Source organism: Toxotes jaculatrix, chromosome 3, assembly GCF_017976425.1.
Source record: "Toxotes jaculatrix isolate fToxJac2 chromosome 3, fToxJac2.pri, whole genome shotgun sequence".
Taxonomy (NCBI): Eukaryota; Metazoa; Chordata; class Actinopteri; family Toxotidae; genus Toxotes; species Toxotes jaculatrix.
Window position 1 is genome coordinate 10985248 of NC_054396.1, and position 22138 is coordinate 11007385.

Genomic DNA, 22138 nt, shown 5'->3' on the forward strand with positions numbered 1-22138 from the left:
GCCTGTTAGCGCTCGGCTAATAAGACGCCTGCTTGAGCCCATGCGTCACCATCCCACCTGGACACTGTAGAGAGAAAAAGAGAGAGAGAGAGAGAGAGAGAGGAGGAGGGGAAGGAAAAGATGCACATGTAGATATTAGAAAGAGGGAAGTGTCTTGAAGATGAGTGCACCTGTCTCCAAGCACAAGCTGCTGCTCTCGCTCACCTTCTCTCTCTCATGAGTGCGCCCGCCATACAGATATTTTCAAATCTATTCATATGCCATATATTGTAGTAGACAATATAGCACAGTTTGAACAGGGAGGAAGAGTAAAGTGGGGCCATGTTTGTTGTTGTGTTTTTGAAAAGATGTGCACAGTTTGTGTAAATACTGGATTTAAGCTCAGCAAAGATGTTCTCATCCCCGGCAGACAGTAAAGACCCATGTGACACTCATGAAAATACCTTGGAAGATGCAAACCACTGCCGGATAATAGGTAAAAATTTCCCCTATAAGGTTTGTGCTGAAAAGCCTGTATGACTGAGCCCCAGAGTGTACTGAATGCCAAGGTCATGTACAATATGGGGCTAATACTGTAGCTAATTGCCCTCACTGAACTGTAACTGGCTAGTTAAGCAGCCCCTTGACCCTGCAGTGTGTTATGTTGTGTGGAGGAATGATGGACGAGATGCTGCTACCACTTCTGGGCCACTGTCTTGTCTGGATAGGAAAAAATATATAGAATGCACTGGTCAGTCTTACAGCTGCAACAGTCAGCTCAGACACAGCACACAAGCTTATGCCACCAGCGGCATTTACTTATTGAGACAGTGCACTCGGTAAATCTACACACAATTCTAAACACTTGACAAAGGGTATGGGATGCTACTTCATGCAATGGTACTAAATTTTAGCACTTAACTGTTACCATATTTTGTAAATTGTTGATTGGACGTGCAATTGTGACTGATCACTGCTGAAAAACATGGCAAAGCTGTGAATTCCAGTAAGCAACTGGCTAAAAGTGAACCAAAGAGTGATTTCTAAAGATTACAAATTAATTTCTGCTGTTCGTTTACAGCCTGTGCAATCACCTAACCACTGGTTTTTCTTGCCTTGCTGGGTGCCATTCGAACCGTGTAAAGTTGGTGAAAGTTGGTGAATAAAATGTTACAATAATTAATAGAAATTATGGCCAGAGTTGTGAAAACAAGTCACAGGTTATTAAAAGAAATACAAAAAACAAAAAAAAAAACCTGAATTGCTTATATACTCGCTCACTGCACATTTTCATGTTACGTCTGGCTCCTTTAAACACACCCACACACACTCAGATGCACAGACACAGGCTGACTGACAGACAGACACACACATTTTCGCTGTTTTCTTGAGCCCGCTGGCGATGTCTGGCACTTCCATGGACTCTGTGTCCAGATGAACTGGACCATGTTTTCAGTTCAACTTTGTGTGTGTGTGTGTGTGTGTGTGTGTGTGTGTTTGTGTGAACAGCATACCACAGTGTGCTGGGTAGTTTGAGGTCAGATTGGAGATGACTATTCATAGCGCAGACATTATCCAGCTATTCAAGTATCTAGTCCAGCAAGGCACAAACCCAAATAATTTGCTCACACTGGCCTCATTCTCATTGCAGTGGAAGAAAAAAAAATGTATTTCAGTGCAGCTGTGGGACAATAAAACTTTTTCGGACAGTGGATTTCACAATTTAAACCTCAGAGATTCCTAAACCAAGAGGGAACACAAACCCTGACACAAACAAGTTTTTCTAACCCCAAAAGAAAAACAGAGAGAATCTGTGTGGACCTGACCTGGACTTTCACCAGACAGATGTGTCGCAGGGAGACATATGCATTAATAAGCTTGTGGACCAAAGTGCATTTTCCCTTCACAAACTAACACGCCCTGAGAGGATAAAACAGCGGCCAAACAAACGGAAATGTCCTAAGGTTGTTTCTGGATTTTGATATTTTTTGATATTTCTTGTCATTGGTGACGTGCTGTGTTTGTGTTCCTGTCTGGCTGAAAATCCTCACATACCAGTGTTGGTTTCTATATCTGAGGCTCCGTTTATACTGACAGAAATTCAGATTATTTTTAAACCCTTTATGGCACAAATCTGATGTTCTCATGTCTGACTACATCGAAGAGCAACAATGCTGTGTCTAATTTTTTCATCTTTGGATAATCATGAATAGATCAACTCTGCCACAAAGGTGGGAAAAATAAAACTTGTGTAAAGGTAGCTTTAGATAATGTATACTGTGTATACACCTTGCAGTGTATTTTCAACTCACTGGACAGCAATAAAAAATTCTACATGTTTAACATACAATGAACAGTATTCTGATTCTTGATTCTGATTCTGAGGTTGCAGGCCTGCAGTTGCTTCACAGGAAATGATGCTGCTTTATTTTTGTCAGATTGCTGAGAACTGAAAGACTCTGAAACTGAAAGATTTTATTTTGAAAGACAACAGAGATGTCCAAATTCTTTGCAATCCACCCAGTGGCTGTCAAAACATTTCACCCAAAACAACAAATGTCAGCCTCATGATGGAGCTAGAGAAAACATTATCTGGGAACCACGAATATATGTATAAAATTTCACTGCAATTCATCCAATAGCTGTTGAGATATTTCAGTTTGAAAAAAATGGAGGACCAACACATGTACTGACATTGCTATCCTCAGAGCTTACTGTCCGTGTGGTTAAAATGTAAGCCTGTCAAACGACTGTATTGATTGGGAGGGATCTAGCCGATCAACATTTTTTCTTTGAAAACCAGCACCACAGAGGCAAAACAGTCGCAATTTACCTGGTCAAAAATTTTTCTAGATGACTCTGCAGATATAACTTGAGTCTCTCACCAGCAGAGCAGCTCAACTGATCGTGTTGCTCGTGTGGTGAAGAAAACATCGTTGTAGCTGTGACTATACGCTGTGAGATGAAGGAAGTAAAAATCTCTCTGCTGTGTTGACGAGCACCAAAGGTTAAATACAACGTGTGTGTGTGTTTGTGTGTGTGTGTGGAGGAGACTAGCATCCACCTCATGAATTATAATGTAAGCTGTCAGAGAGAGCGTGTGTTCAGGACGGTAAGTGGCCAGTTCATGTCAGGACAGGGCAGCTCGGTGCCTGATTACAATTCTGCCTGTTGGTGGACACATACACACACACACACACACGCACATGCACATGCACATGCACACGCACACACACACACACACACACACACACACACACACTCTGACCATGACCACCTACTAGAAATCAGGGTGTGGCAGGTCCTACAGTACCTCCAGCTCTTTCTGTCATGTTGAATTACATCACATTAGCGACAGCTTGTTTAAGGAGAAGTGACAATCACAAAATAAAAAACTGCTCCAAGTCTAACTTAAATATTCTGTAACACCTCTGGACAACACCGCATCTTTGAAGGACTCTCGTTCTTCACACTGTAAACACTACTAAAACACATTTGTCTACACCCTCCTCCAGCCAGTCTGTCCTAGGTATTCTCTTTCTAAACCTGTGTGCATTGTCTATATTTATCATTTATGTGCATGCTTGAGTATGTATATATGATTTTGTGCGTATCTTACTCACGCTCAGCTGCACCGGTGTGTTGTGGGGTAGCTCTGCCTACGTGTTGTCTGCGAATTGCAAGTGACAGTAGGTACCAGACCAGAGCAGGGAGCGCCCCAAACAGGCAGCATGGTGGGGGGAGGTGAGAGAGAGAGAGGGGGAGAGGGAAAGGGAGAGCGCACCCCGGGGGCTTTCCATGGTGCTGGGCAAGACGTGAAGGTCATGTCGCTAAGCATCAGATCAGCTGGGCCGCTGGCCTGGGTGGGGAGCGTTTGTGCGTTCCTCAAAGAATGGTATCATGAAATGCTGTTTAGGCATCTCAGTGTTTCTTTGTTCGTTCTGTGCGGTTTGGCTCGTCGAACCAAGCTGTAAAGCAGGAATCAAGAAATGGGTTTTAAGAGGACAATGGTTTTCATTATCATCATTACCATTATTTCTGCCATCTTGAAATGTTTTGTCTGTGAAATGTCTGTTTTTATGTTTGTAGCTCTCATATACGGTCACACGGTCTTGTGTTACTTTTTAATTCCAAATAATTTAACATAGACTGGGTCTATTCCTTGCCGTGTGTCAGGTAAACCCCATTGCCTAAGTTGTCTGACACACTTGTAATATATCTCTATGGGCTTTTTGAAATCTTCAGACATTGTGGACAAAGCAAGCTTACACCGTTTGTATGACTTGTATTTGTTTACGAACGAGTTCGTACATCTGCTTGTGCAGAGGATGTTGGTTGAGAAGTCTGTCCTTCAATGTGGCCCAGGAAACATTTGAGTTCACACTCCTTAAAGAATTCGGCCCAGACCACCTGATCACCGGATCAGATCTGAAATCCTCATGCATCCTCAGTGCGTCCTGGGTGCATTCATACCTGTACTCAGAGCTGATAACTTCTGACCGCCCGAGATGCATGTTAATGCTGAACAGGGAGTCACCAGACACGACTCCAAATTAATGCTAATATTACTTAGTTCCTGATGTATAAACTGGCAACTCTTTGCCATGCCAACTTTGTGTTTACAGCTTCTTTTTTTCACTGCCCTCATGTGATAAACAAAAAACAAAACAAAACAAAAAACTAATATTTCTTCAATCATTTGTTATCTATTAAAAGCGGTCTTTTACTCAGTTACAAATCACTGATGATGGGTGAAAGCCTCATGAATCCAATTTGATGATTTGTTTTGGTGTCTGATGAAAGATTACATACTTGTAGCCTGATAATGAGACATTTCATTATCACTTGATTATTCACTGAAAATTTGAAGATGTGGCTGGTGATTCAGAACTCTGGTACAAAGCTAACATAATTGGTCTTCTGTAGCTTGGAATCATTCTCCATCCCTTGCTTTTAAACCCCACTGGATAAACTCAAATAATGTATTTCCTAGCTCTTGAGAGGCAATACAGTGTTTTTATCTGACAGCAACAAAATGAAGTTAAATCAAAGATGGGGTGGTAAAATCGTATTACAGAGACCAGAGAAACAGTTATACTGACTAGACCGGATTATATTGTACCTACAGAAAGCTCTATTGTGAGTCAGAGAGTGGGATGAGAGAAAAACAAGGATGAGGAGAAAGAAAATGCTCTTGACTGCAGAGCAAAAAAATAAAAATAAAAAAGCATTGCCACATTTGTCGGTTGAAGTTACCTTGATTCTTCAACTCTTTTCATAAAAGTTCTCTCGGAGTGCAAGGAGAACATTTGTATTTGTGTGTGTGCGCATCTGAAGGTGTTTGTGACTGAACCTGTCAGTGAATCACAGAGTCTCTTCTCTAGCAGTTCAATAAATAACCATTCCCAAAAAATGCCCGCTTTACTCACAGGTCAATTTCCCCAGCAGTCTGACAGAGAGGACTCCCTGGGGAGAGCGGAATGAGTCAAGGCGCGCGGGCTGCTTTCCAATATCCAGAGAGGAGCTGCAGAAAAAACCAGTGCCAGATGACTCACCATTCACCCAAATATTTCTCCACCTTACCTAAGACCTGCCTCCTGCTGTGACCCTCTGTTTGAAAAATGTTTTGTCTCGCACAATCCCTATTTCTGGGCAAAGCTGACACTCACATAATGTTGGTTTTTAGATATAGTTATTCTGTCTTTCTATACCGTCATACAAATAAAGGTTTACATTCAAATAAGGGCAAAAATGGAATTAAAAACAACAAACATACAAGTCATTTATCAAGAAAAAATGGAAAGTATTTACTGGCTCCAGTAGTGACTCTTTACATTGTATAAGCCAAAATTTACCATGTAATCTCACTGTGCAATGTGCAAGTCAGGTGCTAATTAAAATTTTGTTTTCCTCCACTGTACCCACATTTAAGTACCAGAGGGAAGTGGTAAGTATTTGAATGACACCTGATTCATACAACCAAAGGACACCGTACACTATAAAGCGTTCCAGTTCCAGCTTCCTTTCTCTGTTTTATATCTTCTTTAGCTGAGCATCTTTGAGATTTGGACTATTAATCAGAACAAAACAAACAAAACATCACTCTGACATTTTGTATACAGTTAAAAATAATTGTTGGGTGAATCCATAATGAAAAGAATTATACAGAATGATATCTAACTGTATCATACAGTATGTATATATAAACAGTACAATACATTTTATGACATCATTTTGCTTTGTATCTTCTATGTGTTTTTTTGCGTATTGTGTTTTAAAATCGATGGATCGATGGATTAAAGTGTAAATGCTGAATCCTGAACTAAACATCACTGAAAACCTGATGGAATCAAAGTTTAGTCTTAGCTCCAAACATGTCAGTCACAGTGTGTGCTGTCTGACAGATGCAGCTGCTGATCAAAAACACATTCAAATTCAAGGGTAGAGGTTTACTGTCTGTTCCACATCATGTAGATATATTGGTGAAAGAAAGGTCAAGGAGCGAATGGGAATGCATCCTGTGGCGTTGTGTGCCATAATATCTAATGGGTGACGAAAGGTGCAGGTGGTAGCAGGCTGAGGGCAGTAAAACAGAGCTGGGGGTCACGTGGGGGTCGTGGTCAGGGTCCTGACACTCTCACGGGGATCAGTGCCTGACCTCTACACATCTCTGCACACATCCTGATGTACACCCAGCAGATAGAGAGTAGATCACTGAAAACTCCGCTTATCTTATCATCTTATGAATGAATTTGTGCTGTGTGCGCTGTACTCTCATATTCCAGCATTGCTGAAGTAGCTCAGCATATTGTTAAATGTATGTATACATCTATGTATCTATCATTCACAAAGAAGCACACAACACTGTCTTATTTCAGTTCTGAAATAAAAACTGAAAAGTCATCGTGAGCCAATAACATTAATAAATCTATATGACATCTATAAAGATGTCATTCATGAGCAAAACAAGCCAGCACCTAGATAAGGTGTGAGTTTTCCTTAAGTCCTTCATCACCTTTCTGCTCTGAACCATCTAAACATCTAACACTGGCCTAAACATCCTGATGCACCTGATATACAACAGCACCGCACTTTTTTTTAAGATCCTCCTATCGTTTGTGACTCGATGTCTTTTGCATCCCAAAGCATCTCCCCACTGCTTGTACATTTCAGTCTGTCTATGGAATCCAAAGCACTCCAAACCTTCACACTGATATATAAAGAAATTGGAGGCATTGCATTCAGCACCCTGCAAAAACCAGCTGGGAGACATGTCTCTGTGGCCTTGTCCACGCAGAAAGCTTCATCTGCCTTTCAGGTTTGAGAAGAGGGGCCGATGTTCACACATTAGTGTGTGACCTCCGCTGGTTGACAATGTGAGATCGAGCCACAGGCTGCAGGGAAAACGTGTTGCATTTGGATCTGCAGAGTGGATGGAGGTCTGACAGAAAGGCGTGCATACACACACACACACACACACACACACACACATGCACAGATTTCAAATCCTGAGATAGACAAATGGGCACTCTTGCGCACACCAAAATGGCCACACGAACATTTTTAACACCAGCTTTCAAAGCCCCTCAAAATCACACAAGGCCACAGAGACGCACACAAGCACGTGCAAACACAAAGACACACACACACACAAACACAAACAGATAATGTGTCTTGATAACATTATGGATGGATGAGTGAGTAGCTCCATAGAACAGTGATTACTGGCTGCTGTGTGTGAAAGGAAATAGATTAGTCACTGTCTCAGCTCTCTCCCTTTTAATAACACAACATATAAACACTCCTTCATGCTGTCTGAGTGGAAAAAAGAAACTCAAAATTCAATGTTAGGCTCCTAGGAAGCTGTGTTATAATAGAGTGTGCTGCATAAAGTGAAAATAATATAAATTACTGCTATAACCTCTTCATCATTGTGAATGTGTTTGCTTAAGTTTAATTAACCAATGTGAAAACCATGTTTAAAGAAAACTGCATAACTCTGAAAATTGTCAAGGTCGTTATTATACTCACATTTATTTCAACTTTTATTTTGTATGTCACCCTCAAAGCGTTTAATAAGCCTGACATGAATGTGCCATGAAAGAGAATGATTTTACAGAAAGTGTTTCTAAAAAAAAATGCAAAGAAAATAGACCGAAGCATCTACGCCCAGGTCCTTGAAAGACGAAAAATTCCAGGAGAAGAGGGGCTGAATGGAAAAATGGACCTTCCTTTGTGCACGCTTCAGGTGTTTGCACTGCTTTGCCATCACAAGTGTATTCTGGCCAGATGGGAGATGAACCCTGCCCCTGAGCAATTCTTATGTAATGCTTTTTTTTCCCCACAGAGATCCACAAGCAGATAGACGAACATATGGACAGACAGATAAGGCAGGAAAAAAAAAAAGCAGTTCAACACAGTCCCATGATTACGTTCATATGAACTGCAGCATTTTTCAAAAATCCACTGTCACACAATCTGAGAAAAATCCGATTTTCTGATTTGTGGATGGAAGTTGAGTTCTAATCCCTAAATGGGTGATGAAGTTATGGGTGAAGTTGGTAATGAGTTTCACATTATTTTCTCCCACTTTCGACACGACGCCATGATGCTGATGAGCATGACGCCTCACCTAATCCCACACGAACGCTGAAGACAAGTTGTGCGACAGCAGAGGTGTCGGAGAGACAGCCGCAACAAAGGGTCTTGTTTATTAACGGAACTCGTGAGGCGACAAATGAAGCATGAAATGAGTATCTCGCACACAACATAGACATACCAGGTTACTGTATGGCGAGGACATGAAGGGAAAGAGGGAGAGCAACCTGAGTCGCGCAGAGAAAACGCTCACAAACATACAGATAAAAAGAATCAATTTCATGGGTCGTGATAGTAAACAGAATGTAGAGGCATCTGTACAACAGATTGTGTGACCCAGTTTATGCTGGGTGTATGCTGGCATGTGCACCAATCAGTCAAAGGCCTCTGGTTTAAAGGAATAGTTTCACATTTTGGGGAATTATGCTTATTTGCTTTCCTGCTGAGAGTAAGACGAGGTGATCGCGTGAGGTACCACTCTCACGTCTGTACGGTAAACATGTAGCTGAAGTCAGCAGCTGGTTAGCTTAGCTTAGCATAAAGACTGGAAACAGAGGGAAACAGGCAGCCTGGTTTTGTCCAAAGATAACAAAATCTCTTACAGGTACATCTTATTAACATGTTATATCTTGTTTGTTTAACAAACCAAACTATAAAAATGTCACGTTGTGGTTTACGAGAGGTCATGTGTGGTAGCATTTCTTGGCCAGACTCAGTGACTTTGGCTGAGAAACAGTTCATCTCAAAACCTTGTCACCAGAAATTATTCAATTAATGATACAAAAAAAAAAGAAAAGAAAATGATTGTTCTTGCAAAATGATACTGACAAGTCTTTAAAGGGCTGTTTCCTTGTTTTAGCTGAAGCATGCCCACATCCCTCACTGCTCTGTCAGATCGTTTCTCCAGTGTTTTTCTATGCATCCCACTGTATCACCTGACATGTATAACATCTGATGGTCACACAGAAGTCATAGAGCGGAAGCTACATATGTAACTCTTGTTTTAACGCCTGGTAACACCTCATATTGACAGGACTGGAGATATGAATGAAGTACATTTTAAAACTTATCGATACTGTAATAAACTCCTAGCTTATCAGTTGTAATAGTATTTCTAATACTTGGATAGTCCATTCCACACTGTCCACACTGCTCAGAGTTGATTACTGCCTGTAATTGTTGGGGCTGGGGGGTACGTGTGGGCTAGCAGGGGGTGGGAAATGTCCCATGGCTATTAGTTTTTCACTGATTTCTTGGTGAGTTAGGGGTAAGGGGGTCTCGAGGACCGTATTTTCTGGACTCTGGTCTCTGGAAAAAGGAAAATAACTTCCCTTGTAAAAGACACTATAAAATGAGACCAGACCACAGTGCAATACAGTGACTGGCTTTAGTGTTAAGTTCCTCGTTAAATTGCACTTTCCTAAAAGGTTTATATAGAAATTTTTCGTCTGTTTTTAATGAAACCAAAATCTGACCTGGTGTTCTTAGCAGCAGGTAAGGTGGTGTGCCAAAGTGTCCTTGAGCAAGAAACTGAGGCTCCTCCAGTTCCAGGACACTACAGCCTGTGAATGAAGTGAAAAGAGAATCTTCCTTCAGGGATTAACAGTGTTACAGAAAAAATCTTTGCTGTGCTGCAATGAAACGCTTGTAAGAGGGGTGTGACACAGGGACGCAGGACTCTGAGTGTAATGCTGCCATCTATAGGCAGAGGAAGGCTTCAGTTGTCGCTCCACAGACAACACACACACGTTCCTGCCTCTCATACCTGAGCATGTGTCAAAATCTGTCTCTTGCCTACACCACAACCTTGTCAACCTGGTCCCACATGACTCTAATATGCAGTTACACACACACATAGCTCATTAAAACATTAAAGAGTCCACGCTACACTCCTCTCCTAACAAAAGCTGACCACACGTGACCTCCAGGCCACTGCTGATTGGCATTCAGTTGCCCTGTTGGCACTGGCCAGCTTTTCACCTGGCAGACTCCCTGCCAGCAGGCAAAGAGGCAGAGGGCATCATTCAGAGGTCCCTCACCCTGTCACTTATCTACTACAATACACACACACATACACACACACACACACACACACACACACACACACACACACTCTCTCTGCCTTCAGGGTATGAGCACACACACACACAGCATCCGCAGACTCACGCGCACTCACAGACGTCACGTCTCATGAAAGCACAAGAAAGCGGCTAAATATTAATTTCCCTTTGCTGTCACAACTAGCCGTGCTTGATGGATACAGCCCACATGCCTATCATCAGAGTTAAATTGATCACAGTGTGGCTGATGTACATCATGTGGCGTGTAGAGAAAGCCTTTCTGCAGAGTGACTGATAGCTAAAGTGAAGGCAGCTAATTGGAAGTTTAAGGTAAAAATCACACTGTCAGTGGGGAAGGAAATTGGCTGTGTTTAATTTATGCTCTTGAGATGATTCCCAGTTTAAGTTAGAAGATGAGAGTCAGCACATATAGAAGTTTTTTTTTTTTTTTTTTTAACATTTCTTTCAAAGTATTAATCACAAACAAGGAGCGGAAATCTAAAGCAGCAGGGTTGAAAATGATTTGATGTATTAAAATCAAATACTCTTTTTAAGCTTTCACGCTGTGCCCGTCCATATCACATGATTTCACCGCTGCCACGTGCAGTGAGTCGCCTTACAACAGAAATTCACCATGTAACTCTGCTTTTGTCCAAGTGATATACAAAGGCTAGTGCCTGTCCCTGGTTAATCAAAGCTTTTGTTGACACAGGAAGTCAAAGGGAGGACTCCATGATAGAAAGGGCTTGGCGTGTGTGTGTGTGTGTGTGTGGAGGGGGGTGATCCAGTTGTACTCACGCTGCCTCTCTTCTCTTTGTGTGACAGACAAAGCTGATAGCACCCGTCTATCTGGGAAGATAGGATCATTAAACAAACAGCACCCTGCCATTATTGACACTACGTTTGTGTGTGAGTGCATGAGTGACAGCACGAGAGACTGAGCATGGAGAAGGAAAAGTGACTGTGTTGTTATAAATGTGTCAAACACTAAGTGCAGCTGCCTGACCAGGCCGCTCTTAGGGTGACAGTGTGCTTCAAGTACCAACTACTTTTGTCATTTTACAAACAAGTTCAATACCTTCCATGGATACCTTTGAGATTAGACTGTTTGAAAGTGTGTGCCGTTATCCACATTTGTATGATTCACCATGTGTTGCTCCCTCTGGGCGAGTGTAGCTGTTCAGCACAGCTACAACCATTTTTGACTTCAGATGCGGTCGAGCGACACTTTAAGTTTCGTGCAGCTCCTGGAAAAGAGAGTAAAGTAAAACTTAAAGACAGGTACATCCAAATTAACTGATTTTGTGTAGAACTTAGCTGGAGCAAAATTCAAAAAAGGCACCACACTGTGGCTGTACCTGTATATGAATGTTATAAATAAACACAACATTCCCCCAACCTTAAACTCTCAGTGAGAACTGATAAATGCACAAATTGTGCAAATAGGAAGAAAAAGGAAGAAAGCTCAGTGAGGGTTTCATTGAAGAAATCTTAAAAAGCAGACAAAAATGAGATGTTAACAACAGAATGGCACATGGGGAAAAAAGATAAATTTGATGCCCTGCTTTTTCCATGCCTTTTTATCACTGGTTATTTTAATAACTTTTAATAAGTGTTCAGGGAAAATGTGGGAATTTTCAACAGAAAGTGGGTAACAAGGGCAAAGGGCAACAATAACTCAAGATATATTATAATATATCCCTCTTGCCTTCTAATTTAGTTAAAAAAACACCATCATTTTTCATGCTATCAAAGTAATTCCCTGAATTTTAATAATGCATATTAGTTAAGTGGGCCCACATGCATCTGTGTCAGTATTCTCCCCTCTTAGCTCTGTCTTGTTCTTGTTAACTTGCTGAGCAGGTACTTTTTTTTTTTTTTTTTTAATTAAACAGCCCAGGTTTGAGAGCAGCAGGACTAAAACAAACTTGTTACAGCTGTAAAACCAAAGCAGTGAGATGAAAGACGATAAAACACTCTAAGACTAACTTCTCTTTTATAAAAATATAACTTTTACATGTATATCAAGCTACTGAAATGAAAGAATGCAAAACGTTAGGACAGTTACGGATACGTTACTTTTGCCCTCTACTTACAATCTTGTCTGTTGCTTTAAAAACAAACCACACGCCTATGCAGAACCTCAGAAACTCTTTAACCTGTTGCACCATTCCCAAGGGTAATTGTAACAACACTTCCTGGCATAATATCTCTATATCACACCTTGCCAGGAGCTGGAAGCATGATCGTCGATCGAGGCAAAATCCGCCTTCTCAGAGAAAGCTGCTCTAAAATCCTGTGCACAACCTGGAAATAAAGAACCAAAGGAATGTAGAATCCATGTTTTTCCCTTACTGCCGGCGCGAGAGAAGATTCCCGGCCCTAAATACAGAATAATGAGGCATTAAAGTCTGGGGCAGAGGAGGGTAATAATAAGAATGAGAGAGGGAGGGGGTTGTGGAGGGTATGACGGGAAAAGGGACAATAGTTTCCCGAGGAAAGAAAGAGTGAGGGAAGGAGGGAGGGGGGAGAAGGAAAGATAAGACTGGTGGCTTATCCTAGTTACTGGGGAAGGATTAAGTGATGTGCCACTTCGGTTTGGTGAATGTGTGTGCACGCATACATACACAAACAGGCCTGCTCAGTCCTTGGCACGTGCACGTCCTCTCTCTCTCATTCAATCACCCTCTGAGACACGCGCACACAATCCAGGCATGTGCTGAGAGGGGTTAAGGAGCTGCGTTGCCCTCTGAGCCAGTCTTACTGGGCTGTAATGACTTTAGAGGATGTCAGATTCTTTTTATCCACCAGTGTAATATAATAAAGCAGAAAGGAGGGAGCTATCGTCTTCAAGCTGCCTCTACAGGCCTCGGTGGACTATCTCTCCTACTACGTCTCTTTTCTCTACCTTCAATCCCTGCCTCTCTGCCTCTGCCCTCTGCTCCCAGATGAGACACTTTGTCCTCGATAACCCTGACCTCTTTCCCTTGTTCCCTTTCCTCGCTCTTTGCCTCTCACTGGTGTATCGGGTTTGTTAGGCCTTCTGCTTTTCTATTTGTTTCCTTTCCTCCAAGCCTCCTCTCCTCCTCCTCTGGTGTCAGCCACGACAGTGTAGGGTTCTTGAACTGCTCCACCCTCAGTCACGTGCTGTGACAGCCCGAGTTTCTCTCCAGACACTTGGGTCAGGTCCCCTGCTGCTGAAGGGCCCTCTGGATATCGCTCTAAAGTCCTACCACCCTTTGTATTCTTTCTCTCTCCGTCTGTCTTTGTCTGTGGATGCTAGATGAAACAGAAAGTGGCTCTCCCCGGGGGTCCAATGGAGGCAGAATACTCAGCGCAGCTAACATCAAGGATTAACTGATGGGGGGCTCGTTTCACTTCATATAATCAAAGGAAAACATTTTAAGACTCCAAATTACTGCAGATATACCAGGTCAGATTTGTGGTTTGGCAGTAGATGTTTATTCTTATTAAACTGGCCGATCGCATTTATAGAAAATGAAACTTTCAACATAACTTTTCCATCTAGTTTTCTTCCATGTGATTCTGACAGCGCACCTTCAGCTGTCAAGGATAAAACACCTATGGTGACATCACTGACTGGGGCGTGGCCAAAGATTAAACAGCACTGCACTGACAGAGGGAAATCTGGGACAATGTGGGACTATTTTGAACTGTATGTGCAAATAAGTGGATCAGAGTTAACTGGGAGGCAAACAACTGACCCACATGTGATCCAGTGCTCATGAAATCAGAAAGATAACCGTGTCAGCCGCATGGTATATACAATTTGAAGGGTTGGTACACCCAAGTCATACAAACACGAACACACAAAAAGATACACACATACAAAAAACAAAAAAAAACAAAAAAAACACTAGTGGTCTCTAACCATGTCAGTAGTTTTGGAGATATCAGCATCTGAGAATTCAGTTTGAGGCTTGTTGTGAGGTGCTGTGCATAGGCACATGACCACCACTTGTACATCAGTGGAACAGTATGAGTGCGTATGCATGCATGTGAGCTTGCATGATACAAACAAAACAGGGGCCCACTTATAGGAAAACAGCTCTGTCACATTAACACACTGACTAAAACTCCACAGGGCAGCTTTAAATTCTTTTCTCCAAACCGTACACATCTGTGCTCTCTAACTAAACTACTTTTCAGCTGCTTAAAAACTTTCCCACACTGAACACAGACACTACAGCAACAAAACACTCACCTCTCACTTTCCTGTTTTCTCCTCTTCTTCTTCTCTCCATGCCGAAGCTCCATCCATCCAAACTGCTTCACTGAGCCGCGTGTGTTTATGTGTATGGTTGGTGATTGTAGTGGGGGGTCTAATTCAATTCACTCGCAGCCTGTTCCAGTTCACATTAACACAGTTTAATAAAAGACTATTCAATTAGCTAGAGAGCTCCATGTGAGTGTGTGTGCTGCGTGCAGAAACAGAATGGTGACTGTCAATGACGGAGACACACACTCCAATTAGGCTCACTGTCTACTTCTCACATATACAATGCCAAGTTGGCTGAGGGAAGAGAGTAGAAAAGAGGAGAGGGAAACAGCGAGGGACAGGGAGCAGTGCAGGGTAAATGTCTCTAGCAGTGGCTGAACTCCAGACAGAATTAGGTACATGAGTGGGAACGTGTGTTTGCGTGTCTGAGCGTTTTGTCTGACTACATGTGAATTCTACAAGTGTCTAACTTTACTTGAATTGATCCCCATTAAGCCTTTACAAAGGGCAGCAGTTTGTCAAAGTCTGACACCACCTCTCATTTGCCGACACCTCTGATGAGGATGAGAACGAACAGCTGAACGAACAGCTGACAAACCGTGTTTCAAGAGCCCCGGACAAAAAGGAGACCGTGCAGAGCTGCTAAAACATATAACATTAGGCTCCGTGGCTGACTGTCAAACCTGTCTCCCGCTCACGCTAAAGGATATCTGAGAGGTTAAGGCTCTGGCAACAACTCAAGGAATCGCTTTTCAGACAAACACCTGCACTTAAGCAGGTGGAGAAAAGCAACACAATTACTGTATGTTGGCTGCAGAGTGAGCATTACGGTAACACCCCCTGCAACACACACACACACACGCACGCACACACAAAACATACGCACACACCCTGTGCTTTATGCACATTTTCTATGAGCCGCTGGAGTCAACTGGGCCCAGTAATTGTCAAGGACTGGAAATCAATAGTGGCGCATTGAAAGGCGTGAGCAGCCATCTTCTAACCTCGCACCGTGCAGCTGTCTCCCCCAATCAAAGCTGGGCTAGTTACCATGGCAACCTCAATCCCACGTCTTTCTCAGTAATAAGGCGGGAAAAGAAAGGCATGGCACTGGAGGTGTGGGGTTGACGTGGAGCCGGAGGAGAGGGAGGGAGTGGAAAATAAATCAAGTTCTTAAGAGATTCTGTAAAAAAAAAAAAAAGAAAAAAGAAAAAAAAATGTACAGGCTCTGATAGTTTCAGCTGTGACGCATGTTCAATGATGAGACTCATTCAGCACAAACAAATCTCAGCTTCCTTAAAAAAACCCCCCAAAACATCACCTCTCCATCAAGATTGTGCTTATCTCATTTCATGACCAAAACCACATTCAAAACATCTCATAAAGCCCAGTCTTCCACTTTTTTCACCCTTTGTGCTTATCCGATATATTGGTGAAATATCCCTGATATTTCTGTAATTCAGCCAATTTAATTAAAGGGGGTGGGTTTGTAATAAAAGCCAAATGGCAGATAGCAGTGCCTGGGCTAGTGGGCTTTTCAGGAGCTTGTTTAATCAGAGAATTGCTGAATGGGAGAAGGCAATAACAGAGTGAATAGAGGCTGGTATTTGTAAAGAAATGTCACGGAGAGAGGAGGGATATGAGAGTCACTGGATGAAACCTCTAATATGGTCCTGGCTTTAATATAGGTAATATGTGCATCATGTCTGTTGAGTTGGAACTGCCTAATCCCTGGAGAGGAAGTGGAGTTTGTAGTTGGAGGTGTTCACTGACACACACACACACAGCTGGACTGACAGACGGACACATGCACACACTACTAAATCCATTTCTTTATCGTTTCACTGGTCTCTGTCTTTCACCCTACTAGATTCCTATAATAGAGCACATATTGTATGGATTGGTCAGTGGCACTGCAGATGTGATGTCCTGATCGATGTCACGGTCGCAAGTGGGAGTCAAACTGTGATCAATAGATCACTCCTCACAGATATCATTAACAAATACTCTCTAATACATTCACATTGACTGCCACTTGTGTGGATGTGGATTTATATCCAGGCACAAGTATGTGGCCATATTATAAGTCCATTAATATTCTCCATGTGTCTGCTGTGTGATTGTGTGTATGTGTGCAATATGTGTGTGTGTGTGTTAGTGCGATAACAAGCCTCTGTCATTCCGAGGGTGGCCAACCATGTCCATATATAAGTGGAAATGCATCTTAACTGAGTCCCCTCTCTTTCAGACACACATACAAACAGAAACACACACACGTGCGCGTGCACGCACACACACACATGCAGGGAGGGGGTTAAGTGTGTGTGAGTACAGAATAGTGCTGTGAGCTGTAGCTCTGTGTGCTGACCTTCAGGGTTATCTGGAAGGCTCCTCCACATCTTGCTGCTAGCACCAACCCCTGCTGTCACCATGGAAACACAGCTAGCAGGGACAATATGTGGCCCGTCCGGTGTGTTGCTCATGTGCACGCCTCCACGCAAGCACCTTTACGTGACGACACGTATGTACACGGGTTCGCTATACGCACAGATGCACACATACACGCACATATTAATACATGCACACTTCACTATTCATCTGTCCTCCACTTCATTTATCCCTCATTTCCTTCACTTTCCTCTCCCTTCTCTCTCTCTCTTAATGAAACCATGAGCACGGCACACAATCAAGCCCCTGGGCCTGCACAGCATTGTCAGAAGGGTGCACACGACCCCATTTTCAGTAGTGGAAGCGTTATTAGCGTGCCGTGACAAGAGACAGCCATCCGCCACTGCACCGCGTACACACACGCACACAGACACACACACGCACACTCACACACACGACACAAAGGCACACAACCTGCAGTCTCATCACCACCGGATCACTGGGATTTATTTCAGCGGCGGCAGGGGTGTGCCGGCGCAACTTGACAATAAATCAACACATCATACACTCTGGAGTGACAAGTCAAGATAATACACTCAAAAACCAAGAAGGATCGTGAGTGGGAAAGAGGAGGGGGTTATTCAGGGATTGTGGCTAAATAAATGGATGGATGGATGGATGGAAAGGAGAGGGACAGAGGGAGGCGAGAAATGGACGGATTTGACATGCTCTCCCCTTCTTCGCTTCTTCTTCTCCTGCTCCTGCTTTCTTTGGGTCTCTCAGCCGTGATTCGTCAGTGAGCTCTGAAAAAGGAAAAGAAGAGAGACAAGGAGGGGGAAGGGCAGAAAAGAAGAGAGAGCGTCAAATTATGAATTTACATTACTAGAACCCAAGGGGAAACTCACAAAAGTCAGGATGTATCATGGGAAATCCAGTCCCTCACACAAAAACACACCAGCCAAGAAGCCACACTGCACATTATCAAAATTGCAGGGAAAGTACCACCTCTAAAAATCTAAATATCACTCAGGGAAAGCTTGGCACTTCTCCTGTTTTTCTGAAACCTAACTTAGGCTTTTGACGGCAAAGTGCATTTCTCACCACATGTGGAGTCCAACAGGATGCTTAAAATGCAGACTCCTCTATCTACAATTACAATTATGCAACCAACTACATGCCAAGTCTTAAAAAAAAGGAGAAGAGAGAGAGAAAGAGAAAGTGACAAAGCCTTATTTTTGCTAAAAACATGCTCAAAGGTTGCCAAGTTAGCGGGCAGATAATTTCAGTTCTACAAACCCAAAAACCTGAGGCCACAATTTTAAGTTTCTGAAGGCAGAGCTTCAGGTTTTAGGGCTATCCTTTGATGGTTTTTGATGTGAGCTAGCACAATCCTATTTAATCAACTAACTGGACAAGAGTTTCATTCATCCTTGAATGAAAGACACGGAAATGTACATGATGTTCACACACTGAGGCACATCGAAGAACTGTAGCCTGTTAGGCGTGTCGAGGGCGGCTCTGGTTATAGAAAGTCTGACCTCTGCCCTGGAAGTGTTTGGCCTGTAGCTAATACAACTGGTGTTTAACTGCATGTGGCAACACATGAAAAAAACAAAACACAGACAATCGCTATGGGCCAGGACACGCACACACACACATGTTCAAGTTCTAATCCAATGAATCACAGTAGCTGCAGGGAAGGTCTGAAGAGGTTCATTGGTACAACAGACCTACACTTGAGATATTTTTGCCACACTCCACACAACCACAACCTGGCCGGAGAGAATCTTAATCTTAAACCTTTGAGCAAGGCACTTTAACTACAACTACTGTGCAGAAGCCGTCATTGGTCCACCTTGAAATCCAAAAGCTTGTAACTGCCTTATGCTTGCTTATCGGAACTCTGCACTGTTGCCATGGCGCCGACGTTAAGCGCTGAAATGACAGAACAGACAGGGCAGGCCGCTCATGAAGAACACTATGGATTATACATGTAGGGAGGGAGAAATGGGTGGGAGTGGAACCTTATTTAATTTATTAGTCCACGCGAAAAATGAAGGGACTGGAAGGGGCTGACGTGGTGTGTGTGTGTGTGTGTGTGTGTGTGTGTGTTTGAATTTAACGCAGCCACTGGAGCAATAGGTAACGCAATAGAACTTTTTTCTGCGTAAGGCCAAGACCACTTTTCTTTAATTCACTACCTCCTACCAATACTAAGGTCAAACATATAAACAATGGTTAATCTCATCACCCATTAAATTACTTACTAAGACTCACCGTAAGGTTATGAGCATGAGGAGGCAGCATTTATTTTATGCCATGATGTTAACCTTGTACTCCTTGGTTGTCTGTCTTGTTTTATCTGCTGTATATCAACTGTTTCTGGAAGAAATTCTTAATATACTGAAATAACCCTAACCTTGTGTGTTTAAAAAAAGAAGCTAAAACTCAAACTACAATGCTTAAGACACCAAAAAGGTGTTGCACCATAGCTCATCTGTGAGACATATTCCTCCTCACCAGCCTGAAAATAAAAACAGAAAAACGTGCACTGTAGATTCTTATGATAACGTAGCAGAAAGTTCTTTTGATACCAGATGAAGGATTTCATTCCGAAACATAATAAAGTCATGTACTGTATAAAGAACAGAAAATGTTCTTACTTGCTTACTGTGCTTTGAATGTTGGCAAAGAAATTAAAGCTTTTAAGGTTAACGCCCGCTGCTGTAGAGCAGAACTGCAGATTTGACGACTGTGTGTCAAAATACTTGTGAAGTGACTTGGCAAGGTTTTAAAGTCAGATCAGATTAATAAGGACGGTCTCTGTGTGATGATATTTTAGAAAGCCGGCCTGCTATAAGGTACAACTACACACCTCTTGCGTCAATACACACGCAAAAACACAGTCACCGAAAGAGACACAGGGTGACCCAGGGTTAGTGAAGCATTAGCTTGTGGCTGCTGGGTGGGCTAGTTGGCATGCTAACTACCTCGGCGCTCGGCTGGCAGGCAGATATGCTGGCGGGCAGGTTAGCTGCTCACTTGCCAAGTGCATCCGAGGGCATCGCAGCCTGTGCCACTGAATTGGAGATGAGCGGCAAATGAGACAAGGGGATTTAGCTTTGCTGTTCCACTCACGTCCTGAGATATAAAGGGGGACAGTGTGTGTCTGCATGCGTGCATGAAAACGGACTATTTGTGTGAAAGTGGCTCTGTTTGTGTGTGCACGAGTGTGTGCACACTTTAACATGTGTGTATGCGCTTGCAAGTGTGAGTGTGTGTGTGTCAGGGCGTGTTGGTATTGCCACAGTCATATACAGCAGTGTGATGGGACATTATGCCTCATGCATAGTGTATGAAGTAGTTCCTGAATTTCAAACTGACCCCTAGCACCTCCCACAGTACACACAGTTCGATTTGGTGCCCCAGGTCCAAATTTGGACTGCCGCCGTCCACACTTGGATAATTTAAAGACAGGAAAAGCTTTTTATGCACGACACCTTGCGCATGGAGGGCAGCCAAATATTCAAGCTCAAGGTCCGCACTGAATTTAAGACATCCACTCAGCTGCCAGTTTATTAGTAACACCAAACTAAAGCTAATGCAAGTGTGCTGCAGTAAATCCTACCCTTACGAATCTTACTCCTGTATATCTTAGACTCTTTGACAAATCTAGGCACTACAATATCACACGCAGACATTCTATGGCAGTAATTGTATTGTGAGGTTAAAAATAACCACATTGCGGTTTGTTGTTCTCTCTCTTTTTTTGTTTTCTCAATCTATTGACATGAGATGGAACTCACTTTTACACTCTGCCGGTGCAAAGAGTGCAAAGTTGAACCTGCAACTGCACTTCATTATCACTGAGGTTTGCTAAGATAGAAAAGTGTCTGCTGAGATTAGACTTGATACACACAAAAACACTGGTTCACACACACACACACAAATTCAGACACACAAACATGTTTTCTTCTACCTGTCAGTTTCCATCCAATTAGAGAGCAGCGTGAGGAGCAGATCGCAGATAGAGCAACACACGCTTGGTATACTCACACCCCCATAGTCATAAGCTAATGGACAACGTACAGGCAGCAGTCTGACATGTAAACACACATCTGCACCACGTACAATAAGGTGCTCACTCGCGCACATACACACAAACACACCAGACTCGCTCACTTGCTTTTTCTCTGTGAAAAACAAAAATAATAGACAAGTAGAAAATCAATAACTGTCTTCTCTGCTCAGTGCTAACAGCACTCAGTTCTCCCCCTCTCTCTGGAGGGACGGAGACAGTTGCCAGGCAGGACTGTCAATCAGACACTCACACAGTGGCCGTGGCTATGGCTGCTTTATAAACACACGGCCATTCACTGATTACACAGTCAGTAAGACAGCCAGCAGTCAATTAGTCAGTCAGTTGAGGAAGCCTCATAGTTAGTTAGTGGGCTGGTTATGTGCACAGGACAGGTCTAAACTGATCAGTCAGTCGGTCTGTATGTTGGTCAGTCAGTCGGTTGTTTGGTTAGTAAGGTGAACTGACTGACTGGACCATTAACATATCACTCACTGATTTAGACACACAGTTGTTTAGTCAGTGAGTGGAGTTGTTGAATAGAAACAGTCACTCAGTCTGTAAATCATCAGCTAAACAGCTGAGGAGTTGAACAGTCACTGATTTAACATCAGTCACTGATGTAATTTGATAAAACTCAGTTGATTACTGTTGGATATAAAGATGTTTAAAGGGTTAGCAGATAATTAAAGGGCAGAATTTCCCAGTGGCTTTCAGCAAGTGGGAAACTTAATTGTACTTTATAGTGCTACTGATTTTACCACCCTCATCAACCTTTGGATCTTTTTAGCTACA

The 22138-nt window shown here is 42.8% G+C and overlaps 1 protein-coding gene across 1 annotated transcript in view; it reads right to left on the reverse strand.

Annotated features, from left to right (window-relative positions):
• Positions 1–17747: 17747 nt before the first annotated feature.
• LOC121178684 (MICOS complex subunit mic25a-like) overlaps positions 17748–22138 on the reverse strand; it is a 49585-nt gene continuing 45194 nt past the window's right edge. Inside the window, exon 8 of the mRNA XM_041032966.1 lies at positions 17748–18068. Coding sequence (XP_040888900.1) covers positions 18045–18068 — 24 coding nt within the window. The 3' untranslated portion in view covers positions 17748–18044. The remainder of the gene's footprint in view (positions 18069–22138) is intronic.